General features: G+C 40.9%; 1 protein-coding gene across 4 annotated transcripts in view; it reads right to left on the bottom strand.

Annotated features, from left to right (window-relative positions):
• The window catches only part of magixa (MAGI family member, X-linked a), a 41017-nt gene that overhangs the window by 5553 nt on the left and 20464 nt on the right, over window positions 1-15000 (bottom strand). For all 4 annotated transcript variants that reach the window (XM_068732102.1, XM_068732100.1, XM_068732101.1 and 1 more), the window contains 4 exons: window positions 5940-6134; window positions 5088-5164; window positions 3045-3191; window positions 1957-2095 (listed from right to left, as the gene is read on the bottom strand). In XM_068732102.1, the coding sequence (XP_068588203.1) occupies window positions 1957-2095; window positions 3045-3191; window positions 5088-5164; window positions 5940-6134 (558 nt within the window). The remainder of the gene's footprint in view (window positions 1-1956; window positions 2096-3044; window positions 3192-5087; window positions 5165-5939; window positions 6135-15000) is intronic.

Raw genomic sequence — 15000 nt, 5'->3', positions numbered from 1 at the left:
GATTTGATATAAAAGTTGCTTATTAGACTTATTAACATATTAACAACATATTCAAATTAGTAATAACACATTATCAACTTGATAACATGTTAATAACACATTACGTAATTAATATTAATTAAAGGTTTTGGTGATGTCATATTACTAACATGTTAATAATGTGTTAATACTGAACTAATGACACATACCTTCAGTGTTAAAACACATTGATAAATTAATTCCATAAATCCCATGAAATAAAGTAAAAGTGCTGAAGATGAAGACATGAAGAAGAAAGGATGAGAAACGATGAAAAAGTATCAAAGGAGGACAGGAAGTTACCAACCGCGAGTTTTCAGTGCGTCCAATCACGTAGAAGCAGGGTTCCCCCTGTTTAGAGTTGGTCATACAGAGAGACAGGCTGGACAACTCCACTGAGGAAGAGGAGGAGGAGGATGAAGAACAGGACAGGAAGTACAGGAGGAAGAAGGAAGAGGAAGTGTAAGAACAAAAAGAATCCCAGAGCTGTGATTGGACGATTCAGGTTCAGGTACAGGTTACTTGTGTGGTCAGGTGTTACAGGTTACCTGTGTGGTCAGGTGTTACAGGTTACCTGTGTGGTCAGGTGTTACAGGTTACCTGTGTGGTCAGGTGTTTACAGGTTACCTGTGTGGTCAGGTGTTACAGGTTACCTGTGTGCTCAGGTGTTACAGGTTACCTGTGTGGTCAGGTGTTACAGGTTACCTGTGTGGTCAGGTGTTTACAGGTTACCTGTGTGGTCAGGTGTTTACAGGTTACCTGTGTGGTCAGGTGTTACAGGTTACCTGTGTGGTCAGGTGTTACAGGTTACCTGTGTGGTCAGGTGTTTACAGGTTACCTGTGTGGTCAGGTGTTACAGGTTACCTGTGTGCTCAGGTGTTACAGGTTACCTGTGTGCTCAGGTGTTACAGGTTACCTGTGTGCTCAGGTGTTACAGGTTACCTGTGTGGTCAGGTGTTTACAGGTTACCTGTGTGGTCAGGTGTTACAGGTTACCTGTGTGGTCAGGTGTTTACAGGTTACCTGTGTGGTCAGGTGTTACAGGTTACCTGTGTGGTCAGGTGTTTACAGGATACCTGTGTGCTCAGGTGTTACAGGTTACCTGTGTGGTCAGGTGTTACAGGTTACCTGTGTGGTCAGGTGTTACAGGTTACCTGTGTGTTCAGGTGTTACTGGTTACCTGTGTGATCAGGTGTTTACAGGTTACCTGTGTGGTCAGGTGTTACAGGTTACCTGTGTGGTCAGGTGTTTACAGGTTACCTGTGTGCTCAGGTGTTTACAGGATACCTGTGTGCTCAGGTGTTACAGGTTACCTGTGTGGTCAGGTGTTACAGGATACCTGTGTGGTCAGGTGTTACTGGATACCTGTGTGGTCAGGTGTTACAGGATACCTGTGTGGTCAGGTGTTACAGGATACCTGTGTGGTCACGTGTTTACAGGATACCTGTGTGTTCAGGTGTTACTGGATACCTGTGTGGTCACGTGTTTACAGGTTACCTGAGTGGTCAGGTGTTACAGGATACCTGTGTGGTCAGGTGTTACAGGTTACCTGTGTGGTCAGGTGTTTACAGGTTACCTGTGTGGTCAGGTGTTACAGGTTACCTGTGTGGTCAGGTGTTTACAGGTTACCTGTGTGGTCAGGTGTTACAGGTTACCTGTGTGGTCAGGTGTTTACAGGTTACCTGTGTGGTCAGGTGTTTACAGGATACCTGTGTGCTCAGGTGTTACAGGTTACCTGTGTGGTCAGGTGTTACAGGATACCTGTGTGGTCACGTGTTTACAGGATACCTGTGTGGTCAGGTGTTTACAGATTACCTGTGTGGTCAGGTGTTACAGGTTACCTGTGTGGTCAGGTGTTACAGGTTACCTGTGTGGTCAGGTGTTACAGCACAGAGTCAGATCACCTGTCAGGTATCTGCAGAGCTTTAGTGTGCCTCACCGTAGTCGGGTACATATCCATTCCCCTTCTTGAGGACCAGGTGGATCCGGTGTCCTCCTTTCCTGATCTGCTCCACAGCCTGACTGTGAGTCATCCCTGATGTACTGTCTCCGTTTATCTCCACCAGCTGGTCCGACACCTGAGACACCAGGTACACCTTTTATTTAACATCACTTCAACCGGTTATCTATTCATTTTATTCAAAACAATCCAAAAGTGGTGAAGTGAGTCTTCTGTTGGTGGTCTGTGAGGAGACCAGAGGACAGGTGACCCAGGTCTGTGTCTGAGGAGGTCCTGATGATGTCACACTGATGATGTCACACTGTCCTGATGTCTCTGCAGCCTGCAGGAGGCGCTAACGGCTCTGATAATGAATATTTAAAGGACAGATCTGTGGAAGCAGCTGGACGCTGAATGTTTGATGTCTGTAAATGATTTAATATCATAAAGAATCTCTTTCACACCAGCTGGAGATCTGAAACATGGATCACCTGTGAACCATGAACATGATTCACCAGGTAAAGCTGCTGTGAGTTATTGATTATTTTATGCTTTTCACCAAATCAATCAACCAATTAGAAGGTTTGTTACTTTAAATAAGAGTTTGGTGACATTATACTGATGATAAAACTACCAAAATAAGAGCTGGATGATAGTTTACTGATGATAAAACTACCAAAATAAGAGCTGGGTCATAGTATACTGATGATAAAACTACCAAAATAAGAGCTGGGTCATAGTATACCGATGATAAAACTACCAAAATAAGAGCTGGGTCATAGTATACCGATGATAAAACTACCAAAATAAGAGCTGGGTCATAGTATACCGATGATAAAACTACCAAAATAAGAGCTGGATGACAGTATACTGATGATAAAACCTGTTGGCGTGGGAGGTCCTGGTCGCCTCCTGCAGGCTGCTGGTTCTCATGGAGGACTGGACCGTTCAGGTCTCACTCGACTAAACAAAAAGACTTCCTGCAGACCTTCAGAGTAAAAGCCTTCCAGAGAAGAGAACCAATTCTGTCTTTTAACAGCTGCAGGAAGTGAGTGTACCTCTGTGTGTGTGTGTGTGTGTGTGTGTACCTGTATCTTGTTGCAGCGCTGGGCCGGCCCCCCCTCCATCAGTCCCAGGACATAGAGCCCCATGTTGTACTCGCTGCCCCCCCTCAGAGAGAACCCGAACCCTGTAGGACCTCGTTCCAGATCCACGTTGTAGAACCTGGTCTCCTCCTGACAGACAGACAATAATAAAGTACTGCTGATACTAGTGTGAGTACTACTAGGACTAAGTGTTATCGCTACTTGTACTAGTACTACTTCTTATCTCACAGTATTTGAGTCAGTGTCAGGAAAATATAAATGAAACAATTTATAGAGAACAAAGTCATAATTCTGCAGAAAAACAGGATGAAAAGTAATTATTAGAAAACATTGTAAAAATTATAATAAAGTCAACAAAGTGTTTTGAGAAAATATGTATATATTAGTGCTGGGCAAGTTATTGCGTTATTATCGCGTTAACGCATTAATTAATAAACCCCGACAATTATTTTATCACATTAACGCAGTTTTTTTTTTAAAATGCAATCCACACCGTTGATGTCAGTAAATCACCAAACCAGCAGTGGAGGAGTCTTCATCACTACGTTGATGCGGCGTGTGGAGGAGTCTTCATCACTACGTTGATGCGGCGTGTGGAGGAGTCTTCATCACTACGTTGATGCGGCGTGTGGAGGAGTCTTCATCACTACGTTGGTGCGGCGTGTGGAGGAGTCTTCATCACTACGTTGTTGCAGCGTGTGGAGGAGTCTTCATCACTACGTTGATGCGGCGTGTGGAGGAGTCTTCATCACTACGTTGGTGCGGCGTGTGGAGGAGTCTTCATCACTACGTTGATGCAGCGTGTGGAGGAGTCTTCATCACTACGTTGATGCAGCGTGTGGAGGAGTCTTCATCACTACGTTGTGCGGCGTGTGGAGGAGTCTTCATCACTACGTTGATGCGGCGTGTGGAGGAGTCTTCATCACTACGTTGATGCGGCGTGTGGAGGAGTCTTCATCACTACGTTGATGCGGCGTGTGGAGAAGTAGAGATAAACTAAAGACGAGCTAACAGACGCCACAGAGAAGTGGAGAGATACAAACTGCAGGACGACTAGTGTTGAGAAGACGTCGGTCTGAGGAACGTTCTGAGGATCATGAATGACGTCACGTAGGAGCCTCCCTCCAGACGCACCGTCACCAGAAGAACACACGAGTCGTACGAAGAGGAGAGGACTACAAAAGAGACGGAGACACAACGCTCACCGGCCGTCTCTCACCGGAGACTACCGGACATCGCCGGGTAACCATCGTCACCTCTGAGTTACGGAGCATTATGTTGATGAACAGTGGGAGCTGCGTTCACATGCTCTGACTGTCATGAAGACAGAAGACACACATGTTGATGAAATGTGTGGAACATTGTATTCATGTTGCACAGAAGTGGAACGTTTAAATACAGTCACACACTGAGCACAGATAGTAGAAATATAACTGATACTGTGTGAAGAACACTGTTGTTAAAAAGAACCTGATCTGTTTAAAGTGATTCAAACCAAATGTTATTGTACTGTTGTTCATATAGCAGTACTTTAAAATACAAGTGAGTAATACACTACTTTTGAATTCATTGTTTAATTTGATTTGATTTGATTAATTGAGATTAAAATGTTTAATCACTAATTTGTATGTTTATATATATTTCAAATACAAAATGTTGTGTTATATTTCCTGATGTTTCTTTCTTGTTGTAATAAAAGTGTTGAAACATTAAACTTCAGCTCTTCTTCATCATCTTCATCATTGAACCTCAAAAACTTAGATTCTCATAAAACATTTTCAAATTGTACTTATATGTTGTTCATTCTCCTTCACAGTAGTTTATGAGTTCACACTGGATCCTGGATGTTTTAAATGCATATACAAGTACTACTAAGTACTACTACGACTATCAGTACTGTTACTGCTACTACAGTTAATACTGAAGATTCACTGTCATGTTGAAACATCAGAACTACTACTGTGTACTGTGTACTAGTACTAAAGAGTGTACTAGTACTAAAGTGTGTACTTGTACTACACTGACCGTTGACCTCCCTCTGGATCCTTTCATCACTCGGCCGTCGATGTCGAGCTCCGCCCCCCCCGACAGAGAGGAGGAGTCTGAGGAGAGACGACCTTCTTAAAGGGCCAGTTCATCAACAATACAATTCATATTAGTGTGTGTGTGTGTGTGTGTGTGTGTGTGTGTGTGTGTGTGTGTGTGTGATGTACCGTGTGCGTGTGTGTGTCGTACGGTGTGTGTGTGTGTGTGTGTGTGTGTCGTACGGTGTGTGTGTATGTGTATCGTAATGTGTGTGTGTGTGTGTGTGTCGTACGGTGTGTGTGTGTGTGTGTGTCGTACGGTGTGTGTGTGTGTGTGTGTGTGTGTGTGTGTCGTACGGTGTGTGTGTGTGTGTGTGTGTGTGTGTGTGTGTCGTACGGTGTGTTTGTGTGTGTGTGTGTGTGTGTGTGTGTGTGTGATGTACCGTGTGCGTGTGTGTGTGTGTGTCGTACGGTGTGTGTGTGTGTGTGTGTGTCGTACGGTGTGTGTGTATGTGTATCGTAATGTGTGTGTGTGTCGTACGGTGTGTGTGTGTGTGCGTGTCGTACGGTGTGTGTGTGTGTGTGTGTGTGTGTGTGTGTGTGTCGTACGGTGTGTGTGTGTGTGTGTGTGTCGTACGGTGTGTGTGTGTGTGTGTGTCGTACGGTGTGTGTGTGTGTGTCGTACGGTGTGTGTGTGTGTGTGTGTGTGTGTCGTACGGTGTGTGTGTGTGTGTGTGTGTGTGTGTGTGTGTGTGTCGTACGGTGTGTGTGTGTGTGTCGTACGGTGTGTGTGTGTGTGTCGTACGGTGTGTGTGTGTGTGTGTCGTACGGTGTGTGTGTGTGTGTGTCGTACGGTGTGTGGTGACTCTCAGCCTCAGAGAGTTCCCGGCCCTCCTCAGGATCTGGGTCAGTTCTCTGTGCTTCAGACCTCCGACCCCTCGACCCTCCACAGCCTCCAGCTGGTCTCCAGGTTGGATCTGACCGCTCCGAGCCGCCGGGCTGCCACGACGCACCGTCATGAACCGGTGAGACATCAGGGAGGAGGGGGCTGTGTGGGGGGGGGGGGGGGGGACAAGATGATCAAGTTTCATAACTTCTTTGTTCCTAGATCTCAGCTATTAACAAACACATGAACAAAAGCATTAGTACTGATCACAAAACTATCAAAATAAGAGCGGGCTGACTCTCTCTGTGTGATACATGTGTTTTAATTATTGAAGTGTGCTCAGTCTGCTCGGCTGAACTAACAGCTGCTGCAGCAGCAAGAAGACAGGAAGCTGTAGTGAGACAGTTATCACACACACACGCACACACACACACACACACACACACACACACACACACACACACACACTTCCTGTTAGAGGAGGTCACCTGTTGGTGTTTACCTGAGAGCGACCTCTAGTGGTCGTCTCACACTGAAGCAGAGCAGATTTTAAAATAGATCATTATGATCCTAACTGACTAAAGCATATTCATTATATGATATAAGCCAGAGGATCATTGGATTGTATGTTTACTGTATTTATGTTAATGAGGTCTGAGATAAGTTAGCAGACGCTGAAACACATGTTGATCTGTTCTGGTTCTTTACTTTGTGTTCTTCAGGACTTCTTGTTCTGTTTTTATAATAAAGTTATGAGTGTTTTTATAATAAAGTTATGAGTGTTTTATAATAAAGTTATGAGTGTTTTTATAACAAAGTTATGAGTGTTTTTATAATAAAGTTATGAGTGTTTTTATAATAAAGTTATGAGTGTTTTTATAATAAAGTTATGAGTGTTTGTATAATAAAGTTATGAGTGTTTGTATAATAAAGTTATGAGTGTTTTTATAATAAAGTTATGAGTGTTTTTATAATAAAGTTATGAGTGTTTTTATAATAAAGTTATGAGTGTTTTTATAATAAAGTTATGAGTGTTTGTATAATAAAGTTATGAGTGTTTGTATAATAAAGTTATGAGTGTTTTTATAATAAAGTTATGAGTGTTTTTATAATAAAGTTATGAGTGTTTTTATAATAAAGTTATGAGTGTTTTTATAATAAAGTTATGAGTGTTTGTATAATAAAGTTATGAGTGTTTGTATAATAAAGTTATGAGTGTTTTTATAATAAAGTTATGAGTGTTTTTATAACAAAGTTATGAGTGTTTTTATAATAAAGTTATGAGTGTGGTTGTTATGAAGTCATGTGTGTTTTAGTACATAAAGTAAAGAGAAATGATGTCATCCTGCTCCAGATCATAAACACTTGAACTGGTCATCAGGACGTTCTCTGTACTTCAGTTAGTGTTTTAGAACCACTTTAGAACCAATTTTTAATCTGTTTTAGAACCGGTCAAATTCAGCTCCTTCCTGCTCTGAACTCAGTTTTGTCTCACACACACACACACACACACACACACACACACACACACACACACACACACACACACACACACACAACTGATACTTGTGTAGAAGATCTTGTGGCTCAGAGACATTTAATACCGTCTGAGGACAAAGAAACTGGAAACAAGACAAAACGGTCTAACAGAGAGATCACATGACCAGCAGACAGACAGACAGACAGAGAGACAGACAGACAGACAGACAGACAAAGAGACAGAGAGAGAGACAGTCAGAGAGACAGACAGATAGACAGCTGACAGAGAGACAGAGAGACAGACAGACAGACAAAGAGACAGAGAGAGAGACAGTCAGAGAGACAGACAGATAGACAGCTGACAGAGAGACAGAGAGACAGACAGACAGACAGAGAGACAGACAGAGACTGAGGTTGTATCAAAGCTGCTGCTATCCTCTGTTCTTCTCATGGATATGAATACAGAACCTCAGTAAACAGAAATAAAGTCGTCACACTGACTCTGGTGGTTTTCTCACTACTGCAGATCAAAGCTGATCTTCACAGAAATGAAGTGAAACAAAAGGAAAGCGACCATTGTTTGGAGGATTTATAAAAAGGAGCGTCTGTTAGTTTTTCTTGGTTCAGATCAGAGACTTAGAGAAACTGTGAAGTAAACAGGATTATGTTATGTATTATGATTCATGAAGAATGGACTGAAGCAGGAAAGAACCCGCTGTCAGAGTGTGTGTGTGTGTGTGTGTGTGTGTGTGTGTGTGTGTGTTTAAACTGTGGAGGAATGTGAGCTGATAAGAACAGAGTTCAACAACATGAAGCTGAGAGACATGTCATTGTCTTTCATGTGTCCTGTTTGACTTGACTGAAGCTCTTTGTAAACTCTGTTTTTAAAGTTATTATTCATATTATTATTATTATGACAGGAACCAAGTCCAACATCATGATGATGATGATGATGATGCTGTTCTTCCTCTACATGTCAGCTGATGTTTCCTCTGAACCAGAGAATACTTCTCTCAGTACACCGAGTACACACAGTATTTATCTAGTCCAACAGAACGTTGACCTCCATGTTGCTCCACAAAACTCACAGCACAGTGAAGAAGTACTCTGTTACTGCTGTAAAAGTACTAATACCACAGTGTAGAAGTACTTTGTTACTGCTGTAAAAGTACTAATACCACAGTGTAGAAGTACTTTGTTACTGCTGTAAAAGTATTAATACCACAGTGTAGAAGTACTCTGTTACTGCAGTAAAAGTACTAATACCACAGTGTAGAAGTACACTGTTACTGCAGTAAAAGTACTAATACCACAGTGTAGAAGTACTCTGTTACAGCAGTAAAAGTACTAAAGAACTAAAAGTAGCCGTCTGATCTCCTCGTCACAGTTTCATCACAGAATGATCTGCACCCCCCATCCTCCTCCTCCTCTTCCTCCTCCCCCTCCTCCTCCTCCTCCTCAACATCTCTACATCTCTACATCTCTACATCTCAACACATCTCTACATCTCTACACATCTCTACATCTCTACACATCTCTACATCTCTACATCTCTACACATCTCTACATATCTACACATCTCTACATCTCTACATCTCAACACATCTCTACATCTCTACATCTCAACACATCTCTACATCTCTACATCTCTACACATCTCTACATCTCTACATCTCAACACATCTCTACATCTCTACACATCTCTACATCTCTACACATCTCTACATCTCTACACATCTACACATCTCTACAGCTCTACACATCTCTACATCTCTACATCTCAACACATCTCTACATCTCTACACATCTCTACATCTCAACACATCTCTACATCTCTACACATCTCTACATCTCTACATCTCTACACATCTCTACATCTCTACATCTCAACACATCTCTACATCTCTACACATCTCTACATCTCTACACATCTCTACATCTCTACATCTCTACACATCTCTACATCTCAACACATCTCTACATCTCTACATCTCTACACATCTCTACATCTCAACACATCTCTACATCTCAACACATCTCTACATCTCTACACATCTCTACATCTCTACATCTCAACACATCTCTACATCTCTACACATCTCTACATCTCTACATCTCTACATCTCAACACATCTCTACATCTCTACACATCTCTACATCTCTACACATCTCTACATCTCTACATCTCTACACATCTCTACATCTCTACATCTCTACACATCTCTACATCTCTACATCTCAACACATCTCTACATCTCTACATCTCTACATATCTCTACATCTCAACATCTCTACATCTCAACACATCTCTACATCTCTACATCTCTACACATCTCTACATCTCTACATCTCTACACATCTCTACATCTCTACATCTCTACACATCTCTACATCTCTACACATCTCTACATCTCTACACATCTCAACACATCACTACATCTCAACACATCACTACATCTCAACACATCTCTACATCTCAACACATCTCAACACATCTCAACACATCTCTACATCTCAACATCTCAACACATCTCTACATCTCTACATCTCTACATCTCTACACATCTCTACATCTCTACACATCTCTACATCTCAACATCTCTACACATCTCTACATCTCTACATCTCTACATCTCTACACATCTCTACATCTCAACACATCTCTACATCTCAACACATCTCTACATCTCTACACATCTCTACATCTCTACATCTCTACATCTCTACACATCTCTACATCTCTACATCTCTACATCTCAACACATCTCTACATCTCAACACATCTCTACATCTCTACACATCTCTACATCTCAACATCTCTACATCTCAACACATCTCTACATCTCTACATCTCTACACATCTCTACATCTCTACATCTCTACACATCTCTACATCTCAACACATCTCTACATCTCTACACATCTCTACATCTCTACATCTCTACACATCTCTACATCTCAACACATCTCTACATCTCTACACATCTCTACATCTCTACACATCTACACATCTCTACATCTCTACACATCTCTACATCTCTACATCTCAACACATCTCTACATCTCTACATCTCAACACATCTCTACATCTCTACACATCTCTACATCTCTACATCTCTACACATCTCTACATCTCTACATCTCAACACATCTCTACATCTCTACACATCTCTACATCTCTACACATCTCTACATCTCTACACATCTCTACATTTCTACATCTCTACACATCTCTACATCTTTACACATCTCTACATATCTCTACATCTCAACACATCTCTACATCTCTACATCTCAACACATCTCTACATCTCAACACATCTCTACATCTCTACATCTCTACACATCTCTACATCTCAACACATCTCTACATCTCAACACATCTCTACATCTCTACACATCTCTACATCTCTACATCTCTACACATCTCTACATCTCTACATCTCAACACATCTCTACATCTCTACACATCTCTACATCTCTACATCTCTACATCTCAACACATCTCTACATCTCTACACATCTCTACATCTCAACATCTCTACATCTCAACACATCTCTACATCTCTACATCTCTACACATCTCTACATCTCTACATCTCTACACATCTCTACATCTCAACACATCTCTACATCTCTACATCTCTACACATCTCTACATCTCAACACATCTCTACATCTCAACACATCTCTACATCTCTACACATCTCTACATCTCTACATCTCTACACATCTCTACATCTCTACATCTCAACACATCTCTACATCTCTACACATCTCTACATCTCTACATCTCTACATCTCTACATCTCAACACATCTCTACATCTCTACATCTCAACATCTCAACACATCTCTACATCTCTACACATCTCTACATCTCTACACATCTCTACATCTCTACATCTCTACATCTCTACACATCTCTACATCTCTACACATCTCTACATCTCAACACATCTCTACATCTCAACACATTTCTACATCTCTACATCTCTACACATCTCTACATCTCTACACATCTCTACATCTCAACATCTCTACATCTCAACACATCTCTACATCTCTACATCTCTACATCTCTACACATCTCTACATCTCTACATCTCTACACATCTCTACATCTCTACACATCTCAACACATCACTACATCTCAACACATCACTACATCTCAACACATCTCAACACATCTCTACACATCTCTACATCTCAACATCTCAACATCTCAACATCTCTACACATCTCTACACATCTCTACACATCTCTACATCTCAACATCTCTACATCTCTACATCTCTACACATCTCTACATCTCTACATCTCTACACATCTCTACATCTCTACATCTCAACACATCTCTACATCTCTACACATCTCTACATCTCTACATCTCTACATCTCAACACATCTCAACACATCTCTACACATCTCTACATCTCAACACATCTCTACATCTCAACACATCTCTACATCTCTACACATCTCTACATCTCTACATCTCTACATCTCTACATCTCTACACATCTCTACATCTCTACATCTCAACACATCTCTACATCTCAACACATCTCTACATCTCTACACATCTCTACATCTCTACACATCTCTACATCTCAACATCTCTACATCTCAACACATCTCAACACATCTCTACATCTCTACACATCTCTACATCTCTACACATCTCTACATCTCTACATCTCTACACATCTCTACATCTCTACACATCTCTACATCTCTACACATCACTACATCTCAACACATCTCTACATCTCAACACATCTCAACACATCTCTACACATCTCTACATCTCAACATCTCTACATCTCTACATCTCTACACATCTCTACATCTCTACATCTCAAAACATCTCTACATCTCAACACATCTCTACATCTCAACACATCTCTACATCTCTACATCTCAACACATCTCTACATCTCTACATCTCTACACATCTCTACATCTCAACACATCTCTACATCTCTACACATCTCTACATCTCTACACATCTCTACATCTCAACACATCTCTACATCTCTGCATCTCTACATATCTCTACACATCTCTACATCTCAACACATCTCTACATCTCTACATCTCTACATCTCAACACATCTCTACGTCTCTACATCTCTACATCTACACGTCTCAACATCTCTACATCTCGCCTCAGTTCAGACTGAGTGTTTGCTCTAAACGTGTTTCACATCGGTGCTTTTAATGATGACAGAGAGCTTTAGTAGCTTCAGCAGGAGGAACGAACAACAAGAGTCCATTCAGGGTCCACGCCATGTTAAACTCTCTCTCTCTCTCTCTCTCTCTCTCTCTCTCTGTAAATCTCACTTGACTCACAATGGTTTCAATACAGATATTTGATTGGCTGAGTAGCGTCACGTGAGATGATTCACAGCATGTAATTGGTCGGTGTATTTCCTGGACTGCTGACCAAGTGCCGTAAAGACTAGAAAAGCTGTGCAGGTTAAAATAGAAGCGCTCTGCCAAAATGTATAATTCTCAATTATCCATCAGTTATATGTCCGGGTCCGGATAGGACAGCGTCTGGGTCCGGATACGAACCGCGGTCCACCTATTAGAGACCCCTGTGCTACATGAACACTATGATACAACTTTAACTTTAACGTTTACATCCAGCAGGAGAGCTGTGAGTGTGTGTGTGTGTGTGTGTGTGTGTGTGTGTGTGTGTGTGTGTGTGTATGTGTGTGTCCAATTTCACAGTACAATAAGCTGAGACTCACCTGCACTCCAATTCGTCTCTCTCTCACACACACACACACACACACACACACACACACACACACACACACACACACACACACACACACACACACACACACACACACACACAGCTCCACATTATTATGGATTGAATTATGGATTAAAGTGACTATTATTAGAGCGTTGTACATTTTCTGAATAACGAACGACTTCAGCTGACAGTGACAGAAGTAGCTGAGTTCAAATACTCATAGTAAAATACTAAAAAACTACATTGAATGTCCCAATATACAGTACATCAAAAATACTAGATGTCCTACTATACCGTGGCTAAGTGGAGAGCAGGGCCGTCCTTTAATCAGAGGATCGGTGGTTCGATCCCCGGCTCTACTGGTCTCATGTCAATGTGTCCTTGAGCAAGACACTTAATTAACCCCACAATGTCTCCCGTAGCTGAGCCTACGGCGTGACAGCATCTGAATTGTACGTCGCTTTGGATAAAAGCGTCTGTCTTTATGGTTATTTACACCCACAATCCTTTGCAAAACAAAAGAACAATTGAGAGCTCAGACAGAAGCTAAACGTTACCTGACCATATAGTATATATACATATATATATACGTACAGAGATACTGTATATACCATGACATGACATATTGACTTCATCAGTGAAACGTGTTCCTGTGTTTTAACGTACAGCTCCTGCTCCTTTAACCCCGGAACCTGAGTCCATATGAGAACCCACTGACTCTCCTCAGTACAACATGATCGTTTGTAGGAGGAGAAAGTGTGCAGACATTCCTGAGAGGAGGAGGACGAAGATAAGAGGGAGGAAGATAAACTGTACTGTGTACTACGGTCCTAGTAAGTACAAATACTACACTAAGAAAAAAAAGTCTAAAGTAAAAACTAAAGTCTTTAGTGTCTCCAGATGTTTAAAGTAGTACAAAGTCTTTAATGTTTCCAGATGTTTAAAGTAGTATAAAGTCTTTAATGTCTCCAGATGTTTAAAGTAGTATAAAGTCTTTAATGTCTCCAGATGTTTAAAGTAGTATAAAGTCTTTAATGTTTCCAGATGTTTAAAGTAATATGACGTCTTTAATGTCTCCAGATGTTTAAAGTAGTATAAAGTCTTTAATGTTTCCAGATGTTTAAAGTAGTATAAAGTCTTTAATGTCTCCAGATGTTTAAAGTAGTATAAAGTCTTTAATGTCTCCAGATGTTTAAAGTAATATGAAGTCTTTAGTGTCTCCAGATGTTTAAAGTAGTATAAAGTCTTTAATGTCTCCAGATGTTTAAAGTAGTATAAAGTCTTTAGTGTCTCCAGATGTTTAAAGTAGTATAAAGTCTTTAGTGTCTCCAGATGTTTAAAGTAGTATAAAGTCTTTAATGTCTCCAGATGTTTAAAGTAGTATAAAGTCTTTAGTGTCGCAAGATGTTTAAAGTAGTATAAAGTCTTTAGTGTCGCCAGATGTTTAAAGTAGTATAAAGTCTTTAGTGTCTCCAGATGTTTAAAGTAGTATAAAGTCTTTAATGTCTCCAGATGTTTAAAGTAGTATAAAGTCTTTAGTGTCGCAAGATGTTTAAAGTAGTATAAAGTCTTTAGTGTCGCCAGATGTTTAAAGTAGTATAAAGTCTTTAATGTTTCCAGATGTTTAAAGTAGTATAAAGTCTTTAGTGTCGCCAGATGTTTAAAGTAGTATAAAGTCTTTAGTGTCACCAGATGTTTAAAGTAGTATAAAGTCTAATGTCTCCAGATGTTTAAATTAGTATAAAGTCTTTATTGTCTCCAGATGTTTAAAGTAATATGA

This window comes from Cebidichthys violaceus, unplaced genomic scaffold, assembly GCF_023349555.1.
Source record: "Cebidichthys violaceus isolate CVI_PGR_0920_01 unplaced genomic scaffold, fCebVio1.0.p SCAF_57, whole genome shotgun sequence".
Lineage (NCBI taxonomy): Eukaryota > Metazoa > Chordata > Actinopteri > Perciformes > Stichaeidae > Cebidichthys > Cebidichthys violaceus.
The sequence above is the reverse complement of the archived record's forward strand: the minus strand, read 5'-3'. Positions and strand labels throughout refer to the sequence as shown.